Source organism: Chiloscyllium punctatum, chromosome 4, assembly GCF_047496795.1.
Source record: "Chiloscyllium punctatum isolate Juve2018m chromosome 4, sChiPun1.3, whole genome shotgun sequence".
In the NCBI taxonomy this organism is placed as follows: domain Eukaryota; kingdom Metazoa; phylum Chordata; class Chondrichthyes; order Orectolobiformes; family Hemiscylliidae; genus Chiloscyllium; species Chiloscyllium punctatum.
The window spans coordinates 30,782,394-30,803,536 of NC_092742.1; the positions used below are offsets into that span (position 1 = coordinate 30,782,394).

Below are 21,143 nucleotides of genomic sequence, written 5' to 3' on the forward strand. Positions count from 1 at the left end.
TCACCCGCCGTTCACATGTTCAATAGTGAAGTCAGTGCTTTTACTATCATTTATCTTGGCTAATTTCTCTCAGGTGAGTCCAAACTGCAACCTAAATTGAAACATGAAATGCTTCCTGAGCTCCACTTATCTCCATGATGTAATGGCCTAATTTGGACCATCCACAAACTGACAATGTCTCCAAATAGGTCAGGCCTTTTTTTGTTTGTTCTTTTCCCTTCTGATTCTTTAAACAAAAATGAGTAGCCTTCTGCATTTCCATTGCTTTAGGTGTTCAGATAGTCCACTCAAGCCTTGCATCTTAATTACTTTACCTTTATAACAATATTTTTAAAGATTTATTTCTTTTTGAGATGTGGAAATTGCTGATAAGGTTAGCATTTGCTGTCGATGCTTAATTGCCCTTAAACTAAGTAACATCCTAAGCCATTTCATGGGTGTGCTAAAAGATACTTTATCAGTGGTTCTGGAGTTACATGTAGGTGGATGTCAGATTTCTTTTCCTTGAGGATATTAACAAATCAGATACATTTTTTCCATGATTAATAATAGTTTCATGATCACCAGTATTGAGGCTAACTTTCAATTCCAGATTGATTAATTGAATTAAATTCTACCAGCTGCCAGAGTAGGATTTGGACGTGTGTCCAGAGCATTAACCTCAGCCTCTGAATTACTCATCCTGGGACAATGATCATCCAAGAACTAAACATCTCTAAATATTAACATTAACCATGAACTAAATTTCTGCAACAATATATAAAAACTGGAATTCCTTTTTCCATTTTTAAACAAAACTCCCACCTTTAAAAAATATTTTATCTGCACTTATAGATCACCCTGTTCCTCCAATGCCATTAATCCTACAGGTTTGATTATACTTTTCACTGTTCTCCTCCTCCTTGTCACTGTGCTCGCCACCCTACAATTTTATTATCACTGCAAACTTTGTTCAAACCATTTCTATAAATGGGAAACAGCGGTGTTTCTAACATTTCCCAAAGAGACATAGTATAATCACAAATAGCTAATCTGTGCGACATCCAGTTACTTCGTTCTACTTGCTAGTCACTTTCCTGTCCAACCATTTTTAAAATTTTCATAAGACCTTCACTGGCAACTTATCAAGCTCTTTCTGAAAAAGACTCAATGTGTTAACAATGCTAGCTTTATCTTGGCACACTGATTTCCTCAAATAACTCAACTAATTTAATCAAACATGACCAAGCCTTCATAAAATCATCTCAATGTGTAATGGGTTCATTGCCTTTTGGAACTTTCAAAATAATTGTATCCATTTTCTTGTTCTATAAAACTCAAGATACTTCTCAGAGTAAAAATAACTCACTTCAGTGCAAGTCATTCACAGGATATCAGCATTGCTGAGTAGAACGGCATTTATTGCCCATCCCTGATTCGTTTCAAAAAGCTGCCTTCTTGACTTTTGCAGTCCATGAAGACTAAGTATACCCGCAATGCTTTTAGGCAGTGAGTTCCAGGAATTCATCCCAGTGACAATTAAGGAAAGGTGACTTGGAGGGGAACTTGCAGCTGGGTTCTCACAGGTATATGCTGCCCTTCCATTTCTTGATGCTAGAGGTCAAGGATTGAGAAGGTGATTTCAAAGGATTCTGAGTGAGTTGTTGCAGTGCAGCTTATTGATGACATTCCCCGCTGCCGCTGTATGTGGTACTACACGAAGTGAGCATTGAAGATATTACAACGGGTATCAATCCAACAGGTGACTGTGTCCTTTGTGGTGCATCCATCCAGGCAACTGAAAAGTAATCCTTCACTCTCCTCAATTGTGCCTTGTGCACAGGTTTTGAGTCAGGAGGTGTGTTAGATGCTACAGAATTCCCGGTGTCAGGCATGTTCTTGAATTCATTTTATTTATTAACCAGGTCCGCTTTGGTTTATGAGATACTTCCCCCAGGATGTTGATATTTGAGGATTCAGTAATGTTAACATTATTGAATACCAATGGGTAGTGATCAGATTGTTGGAAAGAGTCGTTACTTGGCACTCGTGTGGCAAGAATGTTATTTGTCACTATCAATCCAAGCCATTATGTTGACCAAGTCTTGCTGTATTTGAATATAGACGGTTTCAGTATCTGAGGAGTGGCAAACAATATTGAGCACTGTGCAATGAGCAAACATCACCATTTCTGATCGGATAGAGGCGATCAATGAATTGGTTGGAGATGTTTGAGCCTTGGACACTAACCTGAGGAACTCCTGCAGCAATGTCCTGGGACTGATCAAAAGTCATGATCACTTTCCATTATGCAAATATGACAAATTAGCAGAAAGTCCTCCTCTCCCTCAATTTCCATTAACTCCAGTAGGCTAGAGCTTATGACGCCACACTCTGTCAAATGCTGCCTTAATGTTAAGGGCAGACATATTCACTACCCCTCAAGTTCAGCTGTTTAGTCATATTTGGACCAAGCTGCAATGAGATCAGGAGCCAAATGGGTCTAGCAGAACTCAAAATGAACAAATTATTGACCTGCAAGTGCCACTCGATAGCACTGATGCTGATATCTTCTATTACATTGCTGATGATTAGAACATAACCGTGCAGTACAGCCCCTTTGCCCCTTGATGTTGAGCTGAGCTATGGAACCAGCCTGAAGCTCATCTACCCTACAGTATTCCATTTTCATCCAGATGTTTATCCAATGACTATTTAAATGACCTTAAAGTTGGCGAGTCTACTACTGTTGTAGGCAGTGCGTTCCACGCCCCTAATACTCTGAGTAAAGGAACTACCTCTGACATCTATCCTATATCTAAAACCCCTCAATTTAAAGCTGTCCCCTCATTCTAGCCATCACCATCCGAGGAAAAAGATTCTCACTGTTCACTCTATCTAACCTCCTGATTATCTTATATGTCTCAATTAAGTCACATCTCAATAATCTTCTCTCTAACAAAAACAGCCTCAAGTCCCTTAATCTTTCCTCATAAGCCCTTCCCTCCCTACATGGCAACATCCTGGTAAATCTCCTCTGAAACCTTTCCAAAGCGTCCTCATTCTTCCTATATTGCAGTGACCAGAACTGTACGCAATATTCCAAGTGCAGCCGCAACAGAGTTTTGTACTGCTGCAGCATGATCTCGTGACTCCGAAACTCAATCCCTCTACTCATAAAAGCTAACACACCGTATAACTTCTTAACAACCCTATCAACCTGGGTGGCAACTTTCAGGAATCTATATACATGATCTCTCTGCTCAACTGCACTACCAAGAATCTTACCATTAGCCCAATACTCTATATTCCTGTTACTTTTTCCAAAGTGAATCACCTCACACTTTTCTGCATTAAATGCCATTTGCCACCTCTCAGCCCAGCTCTGCAGCTTATCCATGTCCCTCTTAACCTGCAACATCCTTCAGCACTATCTACAATTCTACCGACCTTAATGTAATTCACAAATTTGCTAACCCATCCTTCTATGCCTACATCTAGGTCATTTACAAAAATGACAAACAACAGTGCACCCAAAACAGATCCTTGTGGTACACCACTCGTAACTGAACTCCATGATGAACATTTCCCATCAACCACCATTCTCTGCTTTCAGCAAGCCACTTTCTGATCCAAACCACTAAATCACTTCAATCTCATGTCTCCGTCCTTTCTGCAACAGCCTACCGTGGGGAACCTTATCAAACGCCTTACTGAAATTCATAATACATCACATCAACTGCTTTACCCTCATCCACCTGTTTGGTTAACTTCTCAAAGAACTCAATAAGGTTTGTGAGGCATGACCTACCCTTCACAAAACTGTGTTGACTATCCCTAATCAACTTATTCCTTTCTAGATGATTATAAATCCTATCTCTTATAACCTCTTCCAACACTTTACCCACAACTGAAGTAAGGCTCACAGGTCCATAATTACCAGAGTCGTCTCTACTCACCTTCTTGAACAAGGGGACAACATTTACTATCCTCCAGTCTCCTGGCACTATTCCTGTAGACAATGACAACATAAAGATCAAAGCCAAAGGCTCTGCAATCTCTACCCTTGCTTCCCAGAGAATCCTATGATAAATGCTATCGAACCCAGGGGACTTACCTATTTTTGCAACTTCCAGAATTGCTAACACCTTCTCGTGAACCTCAATCCCGTCTAGTCTATTGGCTTGTATCTCTGTCTTCTCCTTGACATCACTGTCTTTTTCCACTGACAAAAAATATTCATTTAGTGCTTCCCCCGTCTCCTCGGACTCCACGCACAAGTTCCCACTACTATCCTTAATTGGTCCTAGTCTTTCTCTAGTCATTCTTTTATTCCTGATACACTCATAGAAAACTTTAGGATTTTCCTTGATCCTACCTGCCAATTACTTCTCATTTCCCCTCCTCGCTCTTTTTAGCTCTGTCTTTACGTCTTTCTTGGCTAATGTGTAACTCTCAAGCGCCCTAACTGAGCCTTCACGTCTCATCCTAACATAAGCCTTCTTCTTCCCTTGACAAGAGATTCAACTTCTTTCATAAACCATGGCTCCCTCGCTCGACCACTTCCTCCCTGCCTGACAGGCATATACTCATCAAAGACACGCAGTCGCTGTTCCTTGAATAAGCTCCACATTTCAAGTGTGCCCATCCCCTGCAGTTTCCTCCCCCACTTTATGCATTCTAAATCTTGATTGATGGGTGGTAATTAGCTGGGTTGGATTTGACCTGTATTTTGTGGCAGGTCATCCCCAAGTAAATTCCCACATTTCCTAGTGGATTCAATTGTTGTAGCTATACTGGGACAGCTTTGCTACTGATGTGGCTAGGTCTGGAGCACCAGTCTTCAGCATAATTGCTGGGATTCAGCAATAGCCTTTGCAGCATATACATAGTTAAAAATCACACAACACCAGTTATAGTCCAACAGATTTATTTGAAAGCATTAGCTTTTGGAGCACTGATTCTTCATCAGGTGGTTGTGGAGTACAAGATCGTAAGACACAGAATTTATAGCAAATGTTTACAGTGTGATGCAACTGAATTTATATATTGGAAATGACTGGATTGTTTGTTAAGTCTCTCATCTTTTAGAATGACCATGTTAATTTCAGTTCTTTCATATGTAAGTCCCAGAACATTTTTTTTAAAGTTACATTCTCAAGTGAACTTTAACAATAGGTGCCATGTCAGCTTAGATAATGTATTGAAGGTGTGAGGCTGTCTTTGCCCCAATGTTCAAACTGATTCTATTTCAAAAAATGGATTTAGAGAATCTTACATGGGTTCATGCAGTACGTAATTCTGCAAGAATAAATTCACCCCACAAACTTATGTGTCTGTGTGTGTGTGTATGGGGAGGGCGGGGGGCAGTTGGTGGTGGTATGAGTGTCTGTGACAGTGTGTGTGTGTATACGTATGTGTGAGAGTATGAGTGTAAAGGGGTTTAAGTCTGTGAGAGGGTGCATGTGTGAGTGTAAGTGTGGGTGTGTATGTGTGAACGTATGAGAGAGTGAGTGCGTGTGTGTCTGAGAGAGAGTAACAGAGCATGGGAGAGTGAGGGAGAGAGTGTGAGGGAGAGAGAGTGTGTAAGAGTGTGTGTGAGAATGTGTGTGAGTGTGAGAGTGTGTGTGTGTGTGTGTAAGAGAGTGTGTGAGAGAGAGAGAGAGAGAGTGTGTGTGAGAGAGAGAGAATGTGTATGAAAGAGAGAGAGTATATGAGAGAGAGAGTGTAGTGCAGTGGGGTCACCTGTAGTGTGACATGAACAACAAGGTCCCGGTTGAGGCCATCCCCATGGGTATCAAACTTGGTTATCAGCCTCTGCTCGGCCACTTCGCATTGTTGCCTGTCTGTCTTGGAGGATGGTCATCTGAAGGTCTGAGGTTAAATGTCCTGAAATGCTAACGTGTTCTCCAATTGGGAGGGAACACTCCTATCTGGTGATTGTTGTGCAGTGTCCATTCTTCTGCTGCTGTAGCCTTTGCTCAGTCTCGCCAATGTACCATGCCTCACAGCATCCTTGCCTACAGCATATGAGATAGACAACGTTGGCCGAGTCACATACATTCACCCCACAAACTTATGTGTCTGTGTGTGTGTGTATGGGGAGGGCGGGGGGCAGTTGGTGGTGGTATGAGTGTCTGTGACAGTGTGTGTGTGTATACGTATGTGTGAGAGTATGAGTGTAAAGGGGTTGACGCATACATGGTGGATGATGTCCCCACGTGTTACGGTGGTATCCATGTCGACACTCTGACACATCTTGCAGCGTTCACCGTGACAGTGTTGTATGGTGTTGTCCTGAAAACCAATCAGTTTGCTGTGAACAATGATCTGGTGGTTGGTGATTGTTTAAAGGCGAGATTGTTTGGGGGGGCAGCACGATGGCTCAGTGGTTAGCATTGCTGCCTCACAGCACCAGGGTCCCAGATTCAATTCCAGCCTCGAGTGACTGTCTGTGTGGAGTTTGCACATTCTCCCCGTGTTTGCGTGGGTTTCCTCCAGGTGCTCCGGTTTCCTCCCACAGTCAAAAGATGTGCAGCTGAGGTGAATTGGTCATGCTAAATTGCCCATAGTGTTAGGTGCATTAGTTAGAGGGAAATGAGTCTCCAGCTTCTCCAACATTCACAACATGATGTGGCAGGAATGCAGAGCCTAGATTATCCCAGGAGCCCTCAACATTCAACCATTCAGGAAGATTATGACTAATTTAATTGTGGTTCCAATGCCACATTTCCAATTACCCCATTAACCTTTGAACCCCTTGTTAGTGAAGAATCAATCTACCTCTGCCTTAAAGTTTCCCAAATGTCCCCTCAAACCATTTCTAATACCTGTTAAACTGCTCAATTTTAATCAGCTTTCACCTTGACCAAACTTGCTTCATCAGAATTCTCAAAGTCAGGATCTGAAGGGAGGTCAATGCTCTGGAGCGGGGGACACAGACCTCCCCCCTTTCAAAACTGGCTCTACTTGCTAGCTCATTTTCCTTTTTCAGATACGCTTTCTGATCCTGAATGTCTCCAGGCCTAGAAGGAGTATATTTCCCCCTCAATTGGTTAGGAGTTATCCCCCACCCCATCCTCTCAAGATGTAGCTGTCTCATTCAAATTAGAAACAGGATTAAGCCATTCAATCCTGTTTGAGACGGCGTAGATAGAGATAAGCTTTTTCCCAGGATGAAGGATTCAATAATGAGAGCTCATGCTTTCAAGGAGTGAGGTGAAAAGTTTAAGGGGGATACACAAGGCAAGTATTTTACACAGAGGGTGGTAGGTGCCTGGAACGCGTTGCCAGCAGAGGTAGTAGAGGCAGGCACAGTAGATTCACTTAAGGTGTGTATGGACAGATGCATGAGTAGGTGGGGAGCAGAGGGATACAGATGTTTAGGAATTGGGCGACAGGTTGAGACAGTGGACTTGGATCGACTCAGGCTTGGAGGGCCGAAGGGCCTATTCCTGGGCTGTAAATTTTCTTTGTTCTCTGTATTTTTGTTCAATCCCTTAAACCTATCCTTCCATTCAGTAAGATTGTGATTGATCCAATTGTGGTTCCAACTCCACATTCCCATCCAGCCCCAATAACCTCTGACTTGCTTGTTATTAAAGAATCAATCTAACTGTCATAAAAGTATTCAATGGCTGGACTGCTACTGCTTGAGCAGGAAAAGAAATCTAATAATTCACAACTCTCAGAGAAAAAGAAATCTTACTGATGTTCCATTTAAGACCACTTACTTTTCAAATGTAAGTGGTCACCTAGATCTACTTTCTCTCACAAGAAAGTTCCCTCAAGCCTTTATTTCTCAATAAGATCACCTCTTATTCATCTAAACCTAAGTGGATATAATTTGTCCAACCTTTCCACATAAAATAACCCCAGTCACAATATCAATCAAGCGAACCTTCTCTTAAATATATTCTCTCAAAATTAGGAGACAAAATCATGCAATAATCCAGGTGGGAAATCATACTGTGCAACTGTAGCAAAACTTCCCTAATCTTAAATCTTCTGCAGTAAACGACAGCATTCCAGTTGACTTCCTATTCACTTGCTGTGGCATAGCTGGTGTGCTTACAAAAAGATGTCAACTACCTTCACCCCACACCACCCAACACATACAAACACACACACACTACCATCTCCTGCTAGCTTCAGACTGAAAAAGAGCAACCTGGCTTGGTGAGGTTTTACATTGTATGAATTTAACATAGATCGCAAAATGAAAAATGATACAAATTAGTCTTTGTTATGAATACAAGTTAGTGCAGTGTATTGTATCCTTTTAAAGCATAAAAATATCAACATGAAAGCATTTTGTTCCAAACCATACCGTATTCCTGAATCCTTTTCATAAAGAAGGATATCGCATGGTTTGGAAGCTACATCTTCTGATGGAAATCCATTTCCACAAAGAATTACTCTTTAAGCAATGGCACCTTTGTCAACAATTACATTTTGCTTTAATTTTGATTCCAATTTTTCTTGAACTGAATGTTAATAGAGTGCAAGGAGACATTAGAAATCCTTTCAGAAGAAGGGTCATTGGACCCCAAACATTAACTCAAACTTCTCTCCACAGATGCTGTCAGACCTGCTGAGCTTTTTCCAGCAATTTCTCTGCTTTTGTATCTGATTAGAAATTTGTGTTCAATCTCTAAAGGTAAAAAAAAACTTATTTTGGCAAAAAAAAAGACTTACTGCACTGAAAAGGAATAAGAAACTCAAAAATTTGATAATGTTAGAGAAATTGGTCTCAGCACTTGATGAACAATAATCTTCTAATCTGTCTTGGGTATTTATTTGTTTTACTGATTACAAGGTCAGTGATTGATAGACAATAAAAATTGAACTTTGAGAACAATGATTAAAGAATGTGAGAATTGTATCAAGCATATGAATTTAAAAGTCAAAATTGCAAAGGTTTCCCAAGCAGCACTATGGGTTTAAAATGTTTCATCAGCATTAATGTGGTTTGAATTTGCTTTCTGAGGTTAATTCAAGTATAATTTTCAATTAGCCGTAAAAGGGTATTAGTGCTCGACATACAATATTAGAAAGCTGGAATGTGTCCTTAAATCTCATTATCAGAAGCATACACAGCTGATGCATGGGGAGATAAGGAAAATGTTTTATGTAGAACTGAAGGAAAAAGACTAAAAGGGTTTATCCACAATTAAAGTTTGAAACACTTTACCTGATGTCCCCAGTAGGTTTTTGAAACACAACTTTCTCCCTACCGAAGTCCCTGTAGATCTGTGAAGAGCTGAAGGAAAGGGGAGATTGATATGATGTAACACTCCCGCCGCCCCAATTTCGCACGATGCTGTGTTGATAAGAGCTGTTGCTGAAACAGGAGAGAGAAAACATGGGAGACAGATAGATAGTGGAAGATGATATGAAATCAGCTCAAGCCATAGGCCAATTCTGAAGGGCAGAGATCCGAAAGAAAGAGGAAAAAGGCAATTTAATAGGCAGAAATAGATACCATCCATTTAAAGGGGGGGGGGGAAAGAAAATCTCCTTAAATCTAGAAAAGAAAGACAGGTAACAGATGACGAAAATATAATTGCATAGTATGCTCAATGGAGAGATGGAAGAGAAGACTTTGTATGCTTATGATAATGTTGGCAATTCCAGACAGTCCTTAAATGAACTAAATTATTCAAGTATTTTGTCAGCTCTGTTGTTATGGCTAGCTACAGCATTCAAATGTTCATTTTCAGTATAAATCAAATGACCCCAGGTCTACTGAAGGGCGCATTAATTTATGTAAGTTATGTAACTGCAACAGTAGCTAATTTAGGGAACTAATTGATGTTGCAGTGGTGACAACTTCAAAACTGGTCTTACTTCTGCATCTGCATAAAATGATAGCTGCTGCAGAAGTCTATTTATTCAATACGCTTGCAGTGTCTACTTTGTAAACACAGGAAGGACATAATTTTCTGCTATAATTATTCTGATTTTGTGAATTACACAGTTAAAATTGGTCTTTAGCAAACATACTTTATTATATGACAAGGCTTAAGCCTACATACTAACAACATTTTGTTAGAATGTCTTGCAGATTGTATATTAATAATCACTAAGTGGCACAAAACTTGAGGATTGCTGAGAAAAGACATGTCAAAGAATTTTTACCTACTGAATGAAAAGTAAAATAAAAACATGAAAAGCTTTGAAAAAATTTGCCTTTTTTCATGAATACTCAAGATTGCATATTTGTGATAGCTTAATTACAATGAGAATATTTAGCAATTATGGCAATTTGTTTTTGTTGGTGCATTGTGTACAATTTACATGGAGTTTTTCATAAATTAAAATAGGTGATCATGTAGAGTCCAAAAGCTGTTAAAAATGTAATAGTTACTTCTGGCACAATTTACATAAAAATGGTTGACCTTAACATATTGCTGCACCTGTTACAGGAAATGTTACTGATGAATGCCCATCAATCTCCATCTTAAAATACAGTCACAGACCCAGACTCAAACTCAGACCAATTGACTCCAGTTTTTTTTTAACTACAGATGACCTCTGACCGGTCAAGTATTTCCAATTTTTTTGTATATTAATTTAAAATATGATAAGAAATGTTAATATCTATTTCACGCATAGTAAGCTAGCGTAAGCAAAAACAGAGTGTTCAATGATTAATTACATATGCCACTCATTTCATGGGATTACTATAAATTAAATGGTCATGTTAGAATAAGTTCTTAAACGTCCATGGCACCTACAGTACCTGCCGACTTAATTAACTGATCTCTTAGATATATGCTCTCCAAGAAAAGAAAGGAAAAACTTTAAAATCTGCAAAAGGAAAGCAAAACAATAAGTAAAATAAATCCACCCAAAATCCTCACTTAACATTGCCAATCTCTCCAAATGTTCCAAGTTCTTAACATCATTTCAGTTAATTAATCTTTGACTACATTTATTGGAAAAATATTATGCACTCCAAGAAAAATAATATCAAGTCTTAAGCAAAATTTCACACTATGTAGTTAAAACAAAGAATTCTATTCACATCAAAAAAACTGCAATAAGTCATTTAACCAAATTAGATAAGTGCCAACATTGAAATGTTTAAAATGGCAGGTTTAATGGTGGCATCAACTTTTACAATCTTTAAATTATTCATCTGAAAAAGAAATAGAAAATTGCACACTTAAATGACTATTAATAAAGAAACTGCCCAGTTTCTAAGAAGAGTATTCCTCTGCATTATCAGTGTACACCAAGTTCAATGTTTAACTTTTGGAATTTTAACCAATATTAATGCATTTATATGATCAAGTGCATCATTACTTTGTTCTGTTTTTATATCAAGCATTTAACAGATACTGGACAAAGTAGGTAAATAAAGAAAATCCTTTGGAAATCCACATTCCACATGGCGGGATTTGAAGCTGGGTCCACAGAACATTACCTGGATCTCTGGATTAAAAGTTGAATGATAACACCCCCCACTAGGTCAACGCCTCCCCTATACTTGTCTTCCGCTGACATCATGTTAACCATCAATCCAACTGAGCTAACTGGTCCACAAAATCCTGAATGAAGTGTTATTTCAAATGTCCTAGTCTAGGTTGCTGTCAGAGGTTCCAACAAGGAAACTGATCTTAACACTGAATTTTCACAATGACATCATTACAAAACTAACTCCTGAAAGCCAGAATCCACAAATCCTAACCTGGATTTCAGCCACTATCATATTCATGGTTCTGGTTAGGTTATGGGGGAGCAATGTGGACCACTTCGAAATTGCAACCTGTGGTGCACAGTAGCAGTTACCCATGTAAAACAGTAGCAACCCAAAGTCATGTCCGATTTATATTATCCAGAGATGAGGAATGTGTTCATTAGAACAGGCAGTGTTAGATCTAAATATTGCAGAGTTGTTTGGATAGTAGGGTATCCATTTAGAAAGTAAAGATATCCTTTGAAAATGATCCCAGGATGTTTATGGAGGAGGTTAAGTGGCCATTGATATTGTTAAAGACTGACGTTTGTAATAAGGGCACCAATTCATTGGAAATGTCAAAACTCACTGTCTAAAGGAACTATCAACATAGCTGTCAACAAGGGAGCTGTCAAGTGTTAAGACATTTAAAAACATTTCTCCTTTAAATATTTTTTTAAAACTTGCCTACATTATTATACAAAATGCTCATTATTGCACTTTGCCTGGTGAAGTAAGCCTGAATTACAGGTGATATGCCTTTAGGACCAGTTCATAAATGTGAAGGATGACAGATTTTGTCTCGTAATAACCAAGGAACATCATAGGGGTCAGCATGGAACAAACCTTGAACTTTCCTGGTTAACTGACTCTGGATCATGAGAGTCCACATTTCTTGTGGCATCATGGTTACCTGTTACTTTTTCAAAGGTAGTGAAAAACAGTTCAACTTCAACTTCTTCAAATTTACAAATTTAGCAATATTTACAAACCTCAAGGCTTGGTTCTGGGGCAGGGATTTTTTTATTGGGAGATGGAGAATTTTCCTTTGAAGTTTTAATCCAGTTAAATCTGTGTACTTATAATTCCAGTTCCAATTTTATGAACTGGAATACTCAGGCCTCTCTCTTGCTCTCTGCTCCTCAACTCTAGCTATGTTTCCAGCTCTTCCAGCTCGAGAATAGCTCGTGAAGCATCATTTGAGTTTCCAGTTCCGAACTTCCATACAATTTGTGGATAGAGGTTAAGAGGAAGCGTTTTATTCCTTTGACTTTATTGAGTTATTTTAATTTTTGTTCCCCAGCTACTATTTTAAATCTTCTATGCTCAGAGATGTTAATATTTCACTAGTCAAATTTCCTTGCTCTCGAAGCACCTTTACGTCAACATCTGCCTTTGTTCTTATGGAAGTTTAAAGAAAGATTGCTGTGTTTCTTCATTTCACAAGTAATTTAACTTGATTTTTCAATTTTTTTGCTTGCCATTGGTTTCTTTGAATCTAAGAGTTAAAGCAATATTTCATGTTTTACTTTTTTTCAAAAAAAATGCTTACAATACTGGAATGCAGACAGGCCTTCTACCTTATACTGGATTAGTGGTGCTGGAAGAGCACAGCAGTTCAGGCAGCATACAACGAGCAGCGAAATCGACGTTTCGGGCAAAAGCCCTTCATCAGGAATAAAGGCAGTGAGCCTGAAGCATGGAGAGATAAGCTAGAGGAGGGTGGGGGTGGTACCTGTGCCCATGCCACAATCATGTCGCCCATCACCCTAGAACAAAAATCCTAACTTCCAGGACCCTTTCTCTTCGCTCAGGTTTGTCGAACAGGGAATTATCCCAGAAGCACAACATTTGCTGAACGTATATTGTGCAAATATTCAGTGCAAACAGGTGAATTCTGTTTGGTAGCCTTTAAAGTGCTTGACAACATTCCAATTAGATTTTAGGTGTTGCAGTTTCCAATTTTGTTTTCACATTATTACTGAAAAAATGTAGTATTACAATGTTAGATTGGTAGAAGAGAAGGGTCGAGATTATAGGGAGCAAGATGGCCATGTAGCAACAAAATAAAAACAGTGCAGAGAAACAGTTATAAAATAAGCTACTGTTTGACATGATAGTGGTATGGATAATAGATTCAGCATAAATCAGAGCAAGATACTAACTGGTAGTGAGGAATAAAATATGCGGATGCTTGCATGTAAAATTTAAAAGCAGGTCAAGTTCTCTGCTGTCACAATCTATCAGACTGAGAGTGAGCAGACAACCAATGACCATGGTTTAGATTTTTATTTAGTTTATCCTTCCTGATGTGCAGTTGAAGGAGATTGTTGTTCATCCTAGACTTGACTACTGCTATATAATTCATAATGATGGGGTTAAAGAGTTCATTATGCTAGCAGATAGCAAATCTCAATATTATCAACAACTATCAGAAAGGTGACCAATGTATTTGAATGAGGTCATAAAGGGGCAATATGTCAATGAATAAAAGGAAATGAGACACGAAGATTTATGAGGTGATAGCACAGAGGCATTAGAAAGCAATACAAGAGAAGTATTGTCTACATTAGGACAGATAGGAATGGAATAGAAACAATGTCATGGAGAAGAGAGTGTGCAGGAAAACAGTGCCACCTGCCAAGCATTGTAAAGGCATATAATCAAAATTAGAGGGAAAGATGGATATTGTGTTAGAATTAAAGGAAGTCACTGATAATTTTCATGATAGTGACCTCCATCCATTTGAAATTTCTTCAGCCTCTTCCAGAGATCTCGCAATGCACATTTAGTGGCCACAGAATGTTCAAAAATTGAAGGGTAATAGTTGGATCAGACAAAAGATTTGCAGTGGCCTTTGATTAGCAGCGATTACAATACCTGGCATGTCAACAGAAAGCCTTTAAAAATTATTTTGTTGGGTTTAACAAAGTTGCTAATCCTAAATACAAGATCACACACTTAGAGAAAAAGTAAATAGGAAGGACATTGTGAAACTTGAAAGGGTTCAGAAAAGATTTGCAAGAATGTTGCCAGGGTTGGAGGGTTTGACCGAAAAGGAGAGTGGGGCTGTTTTCCCTGGAACATCAGAGGCTAAGGGATGACCTTATAGAGGTTTATAAAATCATAAGGGTTATGGATATGGTAAATAGACATGGTCTTTTCCCCAGGTGGAGTCCAAAACTAGACGGCATAGGTTTAGGGTGAGAGGGGAAAGATTTAAAAGGGACCTATGGGGGAACTTTTTCACGCAGTGGGTGGTGCGCGTATGGAATGAGCTGCCAGAGGAAGTAGTGGGAACTGGTACAATTACACCATTTAAAAGGGATCTGGATGTGTATATAAATAGGAAAGGTGTAGAGGGATATGGGTTGAGTGCTGGCAAATGGGACTAGATTAATTTATCTGTTCGGAACGGATGTGTTGTACCAAAGGGTCTGTTTCCATGCTGTACATCTCTATGACTCTAAATGAATAGCAAACATTGTAGATAATGATAAAACATTTACTTTGGAAAATATAACATTTTAGCAGTTTTAGTTCCATTCAAAACTCCAATTACTTACAATAAATTAAATGACTTCTGTTTACAATCCAAAAGGTGTACATGTGCTATTCTGCAAAGGGAACAACTAGCAATTGCAAGAGAAAGGTCAATCACAGAGTTAAACTGACAAAGTTATTGAAACATCTGGGCTGAATTATAATGTACAGAAGCAAGTGGTTTGGGTCCCATGGTAAACTTACACAAAATGTCAATCATGCAACTGTTATGGATCAGGCCAGACCCCCTCAAAATATTTCAACAGACCCTAACTTTGCTAGTTGTTGTAAGCAGGTATAACATGGATATGCAGTTGCTCAAACCCCTTAGTTTTAAATAAAACAGAATTTATTTACAAGAGTACTGAATGAAACACAAACAAAAGAGAACAGAATACAGACTCAATGGTTGTATTTTTACAAAGTAATTTTGCATTAAATGAGTTTACATAACCCTTATTGAGATCATTTTATTTTGAGTTAGTAGCTACATGCCCCACAAACCATACTTAGGCTTAACCAAAAAGGCTCATTTTCTACCAAAATATTCTGTGAAGTCACTGTAGAGTTTCAGATTATAATCAATGATCAAACAACAATTGCGAGTTGAGTAAACTCACACAACAGTAAAAACCAAGATGATAAGAGGGACACAAACACCTCTAACTCTAACACAAAAATATAAACCTTTGCTTGAATAAACAGAAAGGACATAAGTGTCTGGCTCTGGTACTTTTACACAACACACCATGGATAACCTCTCCAGGGTAACCTTCTGGAGAGTTTTGCAATTTTAGCTTCTCGACATTTTTCATTTGTCCTCTTTGAAAAGTTCAGCAGCAAGGTCGCTCCTCACTGAAATGAAATAACCATGTGCAAAGTATCTGCAAATGTTGTCTCAAAGCCAATCACAAATTCATTGATTGTTAGGAAAAACAAAAATATTATGGGGTTATCATTTTAAACTCCCAATCACCATGACTTAGTGTGAAACTGATAATTCCATAATGTTACCAATGTAAAAAGTAAGTTTAGAGTCATAGAGATGTACAGCATGGAAACCGACCCTTTGGTCCAACCAGTCCATGCCGACCAGATATCCAACCTAACCTAGTCCCATTTGCCAGCATTTGGCCCATAACACTCTAAACTTTTCCTATTCATATACCCATCCAGATGCCTTTTAAATGTTGCAATTGTACCTGACTCCACCACTTCCTCTGGCAGCTCATACACGTACCACCCTCTGTGTGAAAAAGTTGCCCTGTAGGTCTCTTTTCTATCATTCCCCTCTCACCCTAAACCTATCCCTTCTAGTTCTGGACTCCCCGATCCCAGGGAAAAGACTTTGCCTATTTACCTTATCCATGCCCCTCATAATTTTGTTAACCTCTAAAATGTCACCCCTCAGCCTCTGACGCTCTAGTGAAAACAGCCCCAGCCTGTTCAGCCTCTCCCTATAGCGCAAATTCTCCAATCCTGGCAACATCCTTGTAAATCTTTTCTGAACCCTTTCAGGTTTCACAACATCTTTCCAATAGGAAAGAGACCAGAATTGAACGCAATATTCCAACGGTGGCCTAACCAATATCCTGTACAGCTGCAACATGACCTCCCAACTCCTGTACTCAATACTCTGACCAATGAAGGAAAGCATACCAAATGCCTTCTTCACTATCCTATCTACATGCAACTCCACTTTCAAGAAGCTATGAACCTGCACGCCAAGGTCTCTTTGTTCAGCAACACTCCCTAGGACCTTACCATTAAGTGTATAAGTCCTGCTAAGATTTGCTTTCCCAAAATGCAGCACCTCACATTTATCTGAATTAAACTCCATCTGCCACTTCTCAGCCCATTGGTCCATCTGGTCCAGATCCTATTGTAATCTGAAGTAACCCTCTTCGCTGTCCACTACACCACCAATTTTGGTGTCATCTGCAAACTTACTAACTGTCCCTCCTATGCACGCATCCAAGTCATTTATATAAATGACAAAAAGCAGAGGACCCAGTACCGATCCTTGTGGCATTCCACTGGTCACAGGCCTCCAGTCTGAAAAACAACCCTCCACCAACACCTTCTATCTTCTACCTTTGAGTCAATTCTGTGTGTTTGATACGAGCTAATAAAACGCTTTCTGCATGTGGTAAACTAAAAGGTGACTTTGAATTAAAGTGCTGTACAAGGGTGGTGGTAACACCGCTGACATTTTGAGTGCCTGAGATCACTAGCCAGATGTTTTCAAGCAAATGACTGGCAAGGGAAAACAATGAGCTTGGTAATTACTAAGAACATAAGAACTAGGAGCAGGAATAGGTCGTCTGGCCTCTCAAGCCTGGTCTGCCATTCAATAAGATCATGGCTGACCTTTTTGTGGCTTCAGCTCCACTTACCCACCCACTCACCATAACCCTTAACACTTGTACTGTTCAAAAAATTATCTTAGCTTTAAAAACATTTACTGAGTAAGCCTCAACCACTTCACTGGGCAGGAAATTACACAGGACCGGATCTAGGTAGCTTGCTCCCTTGTTGATTTCATTACATATTGTTCAAGAAAATTATTGTGGATACATTCAATAAATTTCTCCTCAAGGATACCCTGACCAACCTGGTTTGACCAATCAACAAGTGGATTAAAATCCCCCATGATAACTGCCTTACCATTTTTACAGGCATTAGTTATTTCTTTGGTTATTGCCCACCCCAATGTGATATTTTTATTCAGTGGCCTATAGACTACACCTATCAATAACTTGTTATTCTTAGAATTTCTAATTTCCATCCAAATGAATCCAACTTTATTCTCCATAGTACCTATACGATCTCTATACCACCCATACTGCCCTGATGTCATCCTTAAATATCAGAGCTACACCATCTCCCTTACCTTCCTACCTTTCCTTCCAAACAGACTGATACCCCTGGATATTTGACTCCCAATCATGACCATCCTGCAATGGTTACTAAACCATATTTATTCATGATGATCTGTGCCGTTAACTCACCTACCTTGTTATGAATGCTGTCAGTATGCAGGTAAAGTACCCTTATACTAGTTTTTATACCCTCTTTATGAATTCCAGACACGTGTCACCCTCTGGATGGAAAAGATTTTCTCATGTACTGCTGATCCTTCTAGCAATCACCTTAAAATCTGTGACTCCTGTTAAGTGACCCTGTATGAGGAGAAAGAGGCCCTCCCTGTCCATTTTATCAGACTGCCTCATTATTTTCACAAGTTGATTAAGTCTCCTACTCTGAGAAAAATAATTTAGCTTATCCAATCTTTCCGCATAGCTGCAACTTTGAAGCCGTGGTATCATTCACAAGAACAAGATATATCCTAGGAATGCGTGGTGGTTGACGTAGTCAAATTTACAGAGTCATTGCTTAGGTAGACAGACAACAAACAGGCTTGGTCTGTGCTCTCTCAATCTTGGCACAAGCCTCCCACGTTAGGAAGGAGGACTTTGGACAGTCAATAGGGTGAGACTTACCATGGTCATTTCTAGTGCCTAGGCTGATGCCCAATAGTCTGGTTTCATTCGTTTCCTTAGACTTGATTGCAAGCATTTACATTTGGATGTAAAAGCATTATTTAAAGCAACTCGGAGAAAGAGAGGACTGCAGATGCTGGAGAGTCAGAGTCAAAAAGTGTAGCACTGGAAAAGTCCAGCAGGTCAGGCAGCATCTGAGGAACAGAAGATTTGATGTTTTGGGCATAAGCCCCTAATCAGGAATGATGAAGGACTGATGCCCAAGATGTCGATTCTCCTGCTCCTCTGATGCTGCTTCACCCACTGTGCTTTTCCAGCATCACACTTTTCGACTCATCATTTAAAGCAACCAAGCCTGGGCATAAGTGTTTCTGAAATTGCAATTAATAAAATAAATTGGAGAGATTGCTATTTCAAACACTCAAAAGGTGACTTAACTGCAGTTAAATGGCTAAACAAATTGCAATTTTCCAAGAAAAATGTTAAATGGAACATTTTGCTTTGTCTGCACATGGTGTCTGAATATGAAAAGAATTGTTTGGAAATAAGCAAACTGAACACTAACAATCCTATCAACAAGTTATTTGAACTTGGGACATTTTGAAATCCAGAAGAAATCAATGGAAATTAAATACTGTTTTATTTTTTCAAACATCATAAAAAAAAACCTGCTAATCATAGGTACCAATCTGGGAATGTTTGATTTCTGTTTTAATATTATGTTTTATTGATCTGTAAAATTTCTTCAGCAGTCCTGAATGAGAAAGAAAGGTAATTAATCATATGTCCCACTTTGATTAAAGGTAAACAGGAAAACTGCACCACAAAATGGGAATTGCAATAATTCACTCCATCTGGAGTACAACAAAATATATCAATCCACTGCTGATGTACCTTTATAGTGAAAGGAAAGCACAGGTGACAAGTTTCTCCTAGAGATTTTTATGTCCTTGCTTACGAACTTTTAAAATAACTGAATTTGATTGCCGAGCCACTAAGTGAGATACTGACTCTGTAAGAGGAGAATAAGCAAATACATTCATAGATTTCCCCTGCATCGTGTCCCACATGATCGCTCGAGAAGATTACCTGAAGGTCAAGAATGCTTGTCAGATGGACAATTAGAAACTCAATATGCAAAACTTCACTGCAAGTAGTAAGTGCAGTGGTGACAGCAAAATTACCATTTCTTAGCCTGTCAGAAGGCAGAAGTGCAAATGAAATTAGTGGGTACTTTTCAATTTGTTCCATATGAAATTACTAACAGAAAGGAGTGCATAGTGAAACAGTATGGTGACAGACATGCACAGCTATCTGACAAACACCAACAGGATAACATAAAATGACCAAAATGGCCACTAGATTGAGCAACTGATCCCAGCATAATCACAGCTCTGTGGAGAAAATGGCTTTAAAAACCAGAGTAGAATTAAATTCACCAACAGTTTCAACCTTTTTGAGTATTAAAGTAAAAGGGATCAGTGTTAGGCCAACTGAAGGCCAGGGACAGATAGTACGAAACAAGAATTGTCCACAAGACAGATACATGGATGGGAAAGTTGGAGAATCTTTAAAGTCCATGAATAACCTATTGTTTTAAGTACAGGCTGTATTTATGGGCAACAGCATGACTAAGTACAGCAAAGAATGCCTATATGAGGAAAGATAGTGCTGCAGTGCAACATTTGCTGACAAATTTTATTCAGTCTGAATTCAAACTAGCAATTTTCGACAAACAGTCTACGTTAGCCATGGATCTAACACCATAAAGTTTAGGCTAGGCATTTGTAGGGGGAAAGCATCAGACTGGTTTATCCAAGTCAGTTTACATTTCCCAGTCTTGAAGATCAGTAAAGTCCATCCTGAGTGAAACTTCAGTTCTCTGATTTGCATGCGATTTGTGTCTGAGGGATTAGTTAAAGAATTCAAGATGTCACAAGCAAGAAGAATACATAAGTGATGTTCTCCCTAACTGTGACATTGGTCAGTTTGACAGTGAAATAAATTCCAAGCAGGAAGAACTGTGTTTGTATCTATCCCTATTGTTGCAACTATGTAATGAATACAGTACGTGCCAATGGATAACAGAAGCCATTTTTAATAGTGGCATATACCTTAAAAACTAACAGCACTCGTGCAAAAAAACAAAATATATCATTGAGCAAAGTATTCTGTAGATGGGGAGTGCTAATCCAAATCCACTGTAATCTGATGTTTCTAGAACTTTATAAAATCAAGAAATTAGGGAAACAAGTTTGTACTTTAGAAATAATTAGGTTAGCTAAAAATAATTGTGAGAACTCGACAAGGATGTTTATTTGTCAAAAGGAAGCTCTAACAATTTGGACAGTTAATAAACAGCACGTTTCAGATTAAGTGTAGGTTTTTCTCTGGAATTGGTAGGCATAGCATATGTTCATCTTGGCAGAGAAAACATTTTCTTTCTCTCTTGCAAAGCACAAACATTCCCTAGAAATGCTGAAGCCTCCGAATTCAGACTTCCATATTGACATTGCAATCCATGTTGACATTCCCATATTAGGATGATGTCTTGTATCCGCCTATCCAGGCAACTGACTGCTCAGAGCTAATAAATAACCATCAGTGGTTAAAGCAACATTGAGTGAAGTGATCAATAAATGAAAGTAACCACC

The 21,143-nt window shown here is 39.0% G+C and overlaps 1 protein-coding gene across 6 annotated transcripts in view; it reads right to left on the minus strand.

Moving 5' to 3' along the window:
• ppp4r4 (protein phosphatase 4, regulatory subunit 4) overlaps positions 1–21,143 on the minus strand; it is a 185,097-nt gene that overhangs the window by 134,223 nt on the left and 29,731 nt on the right. For 3 of the 6 annotated variants that reach the window (XM_072568276.1, XM_072568281.1, XM_072568275.1), the window contains exon 3: positions 9,173–9,322. The exons of 2 other annotated variants lie outside the window; for them this stretch is intronic. In XM_072568276.1, coding sequence (XP_072424377.1) covers positions 9,173–9,322 — 150 coding nt within the window. The remainder of the gene's footprint in view (positions 1–9,172; positions 9,323–21,143) is intronic. One more of the 6 variants, XM_072568278.1, reaches the window with a different exon arrangement.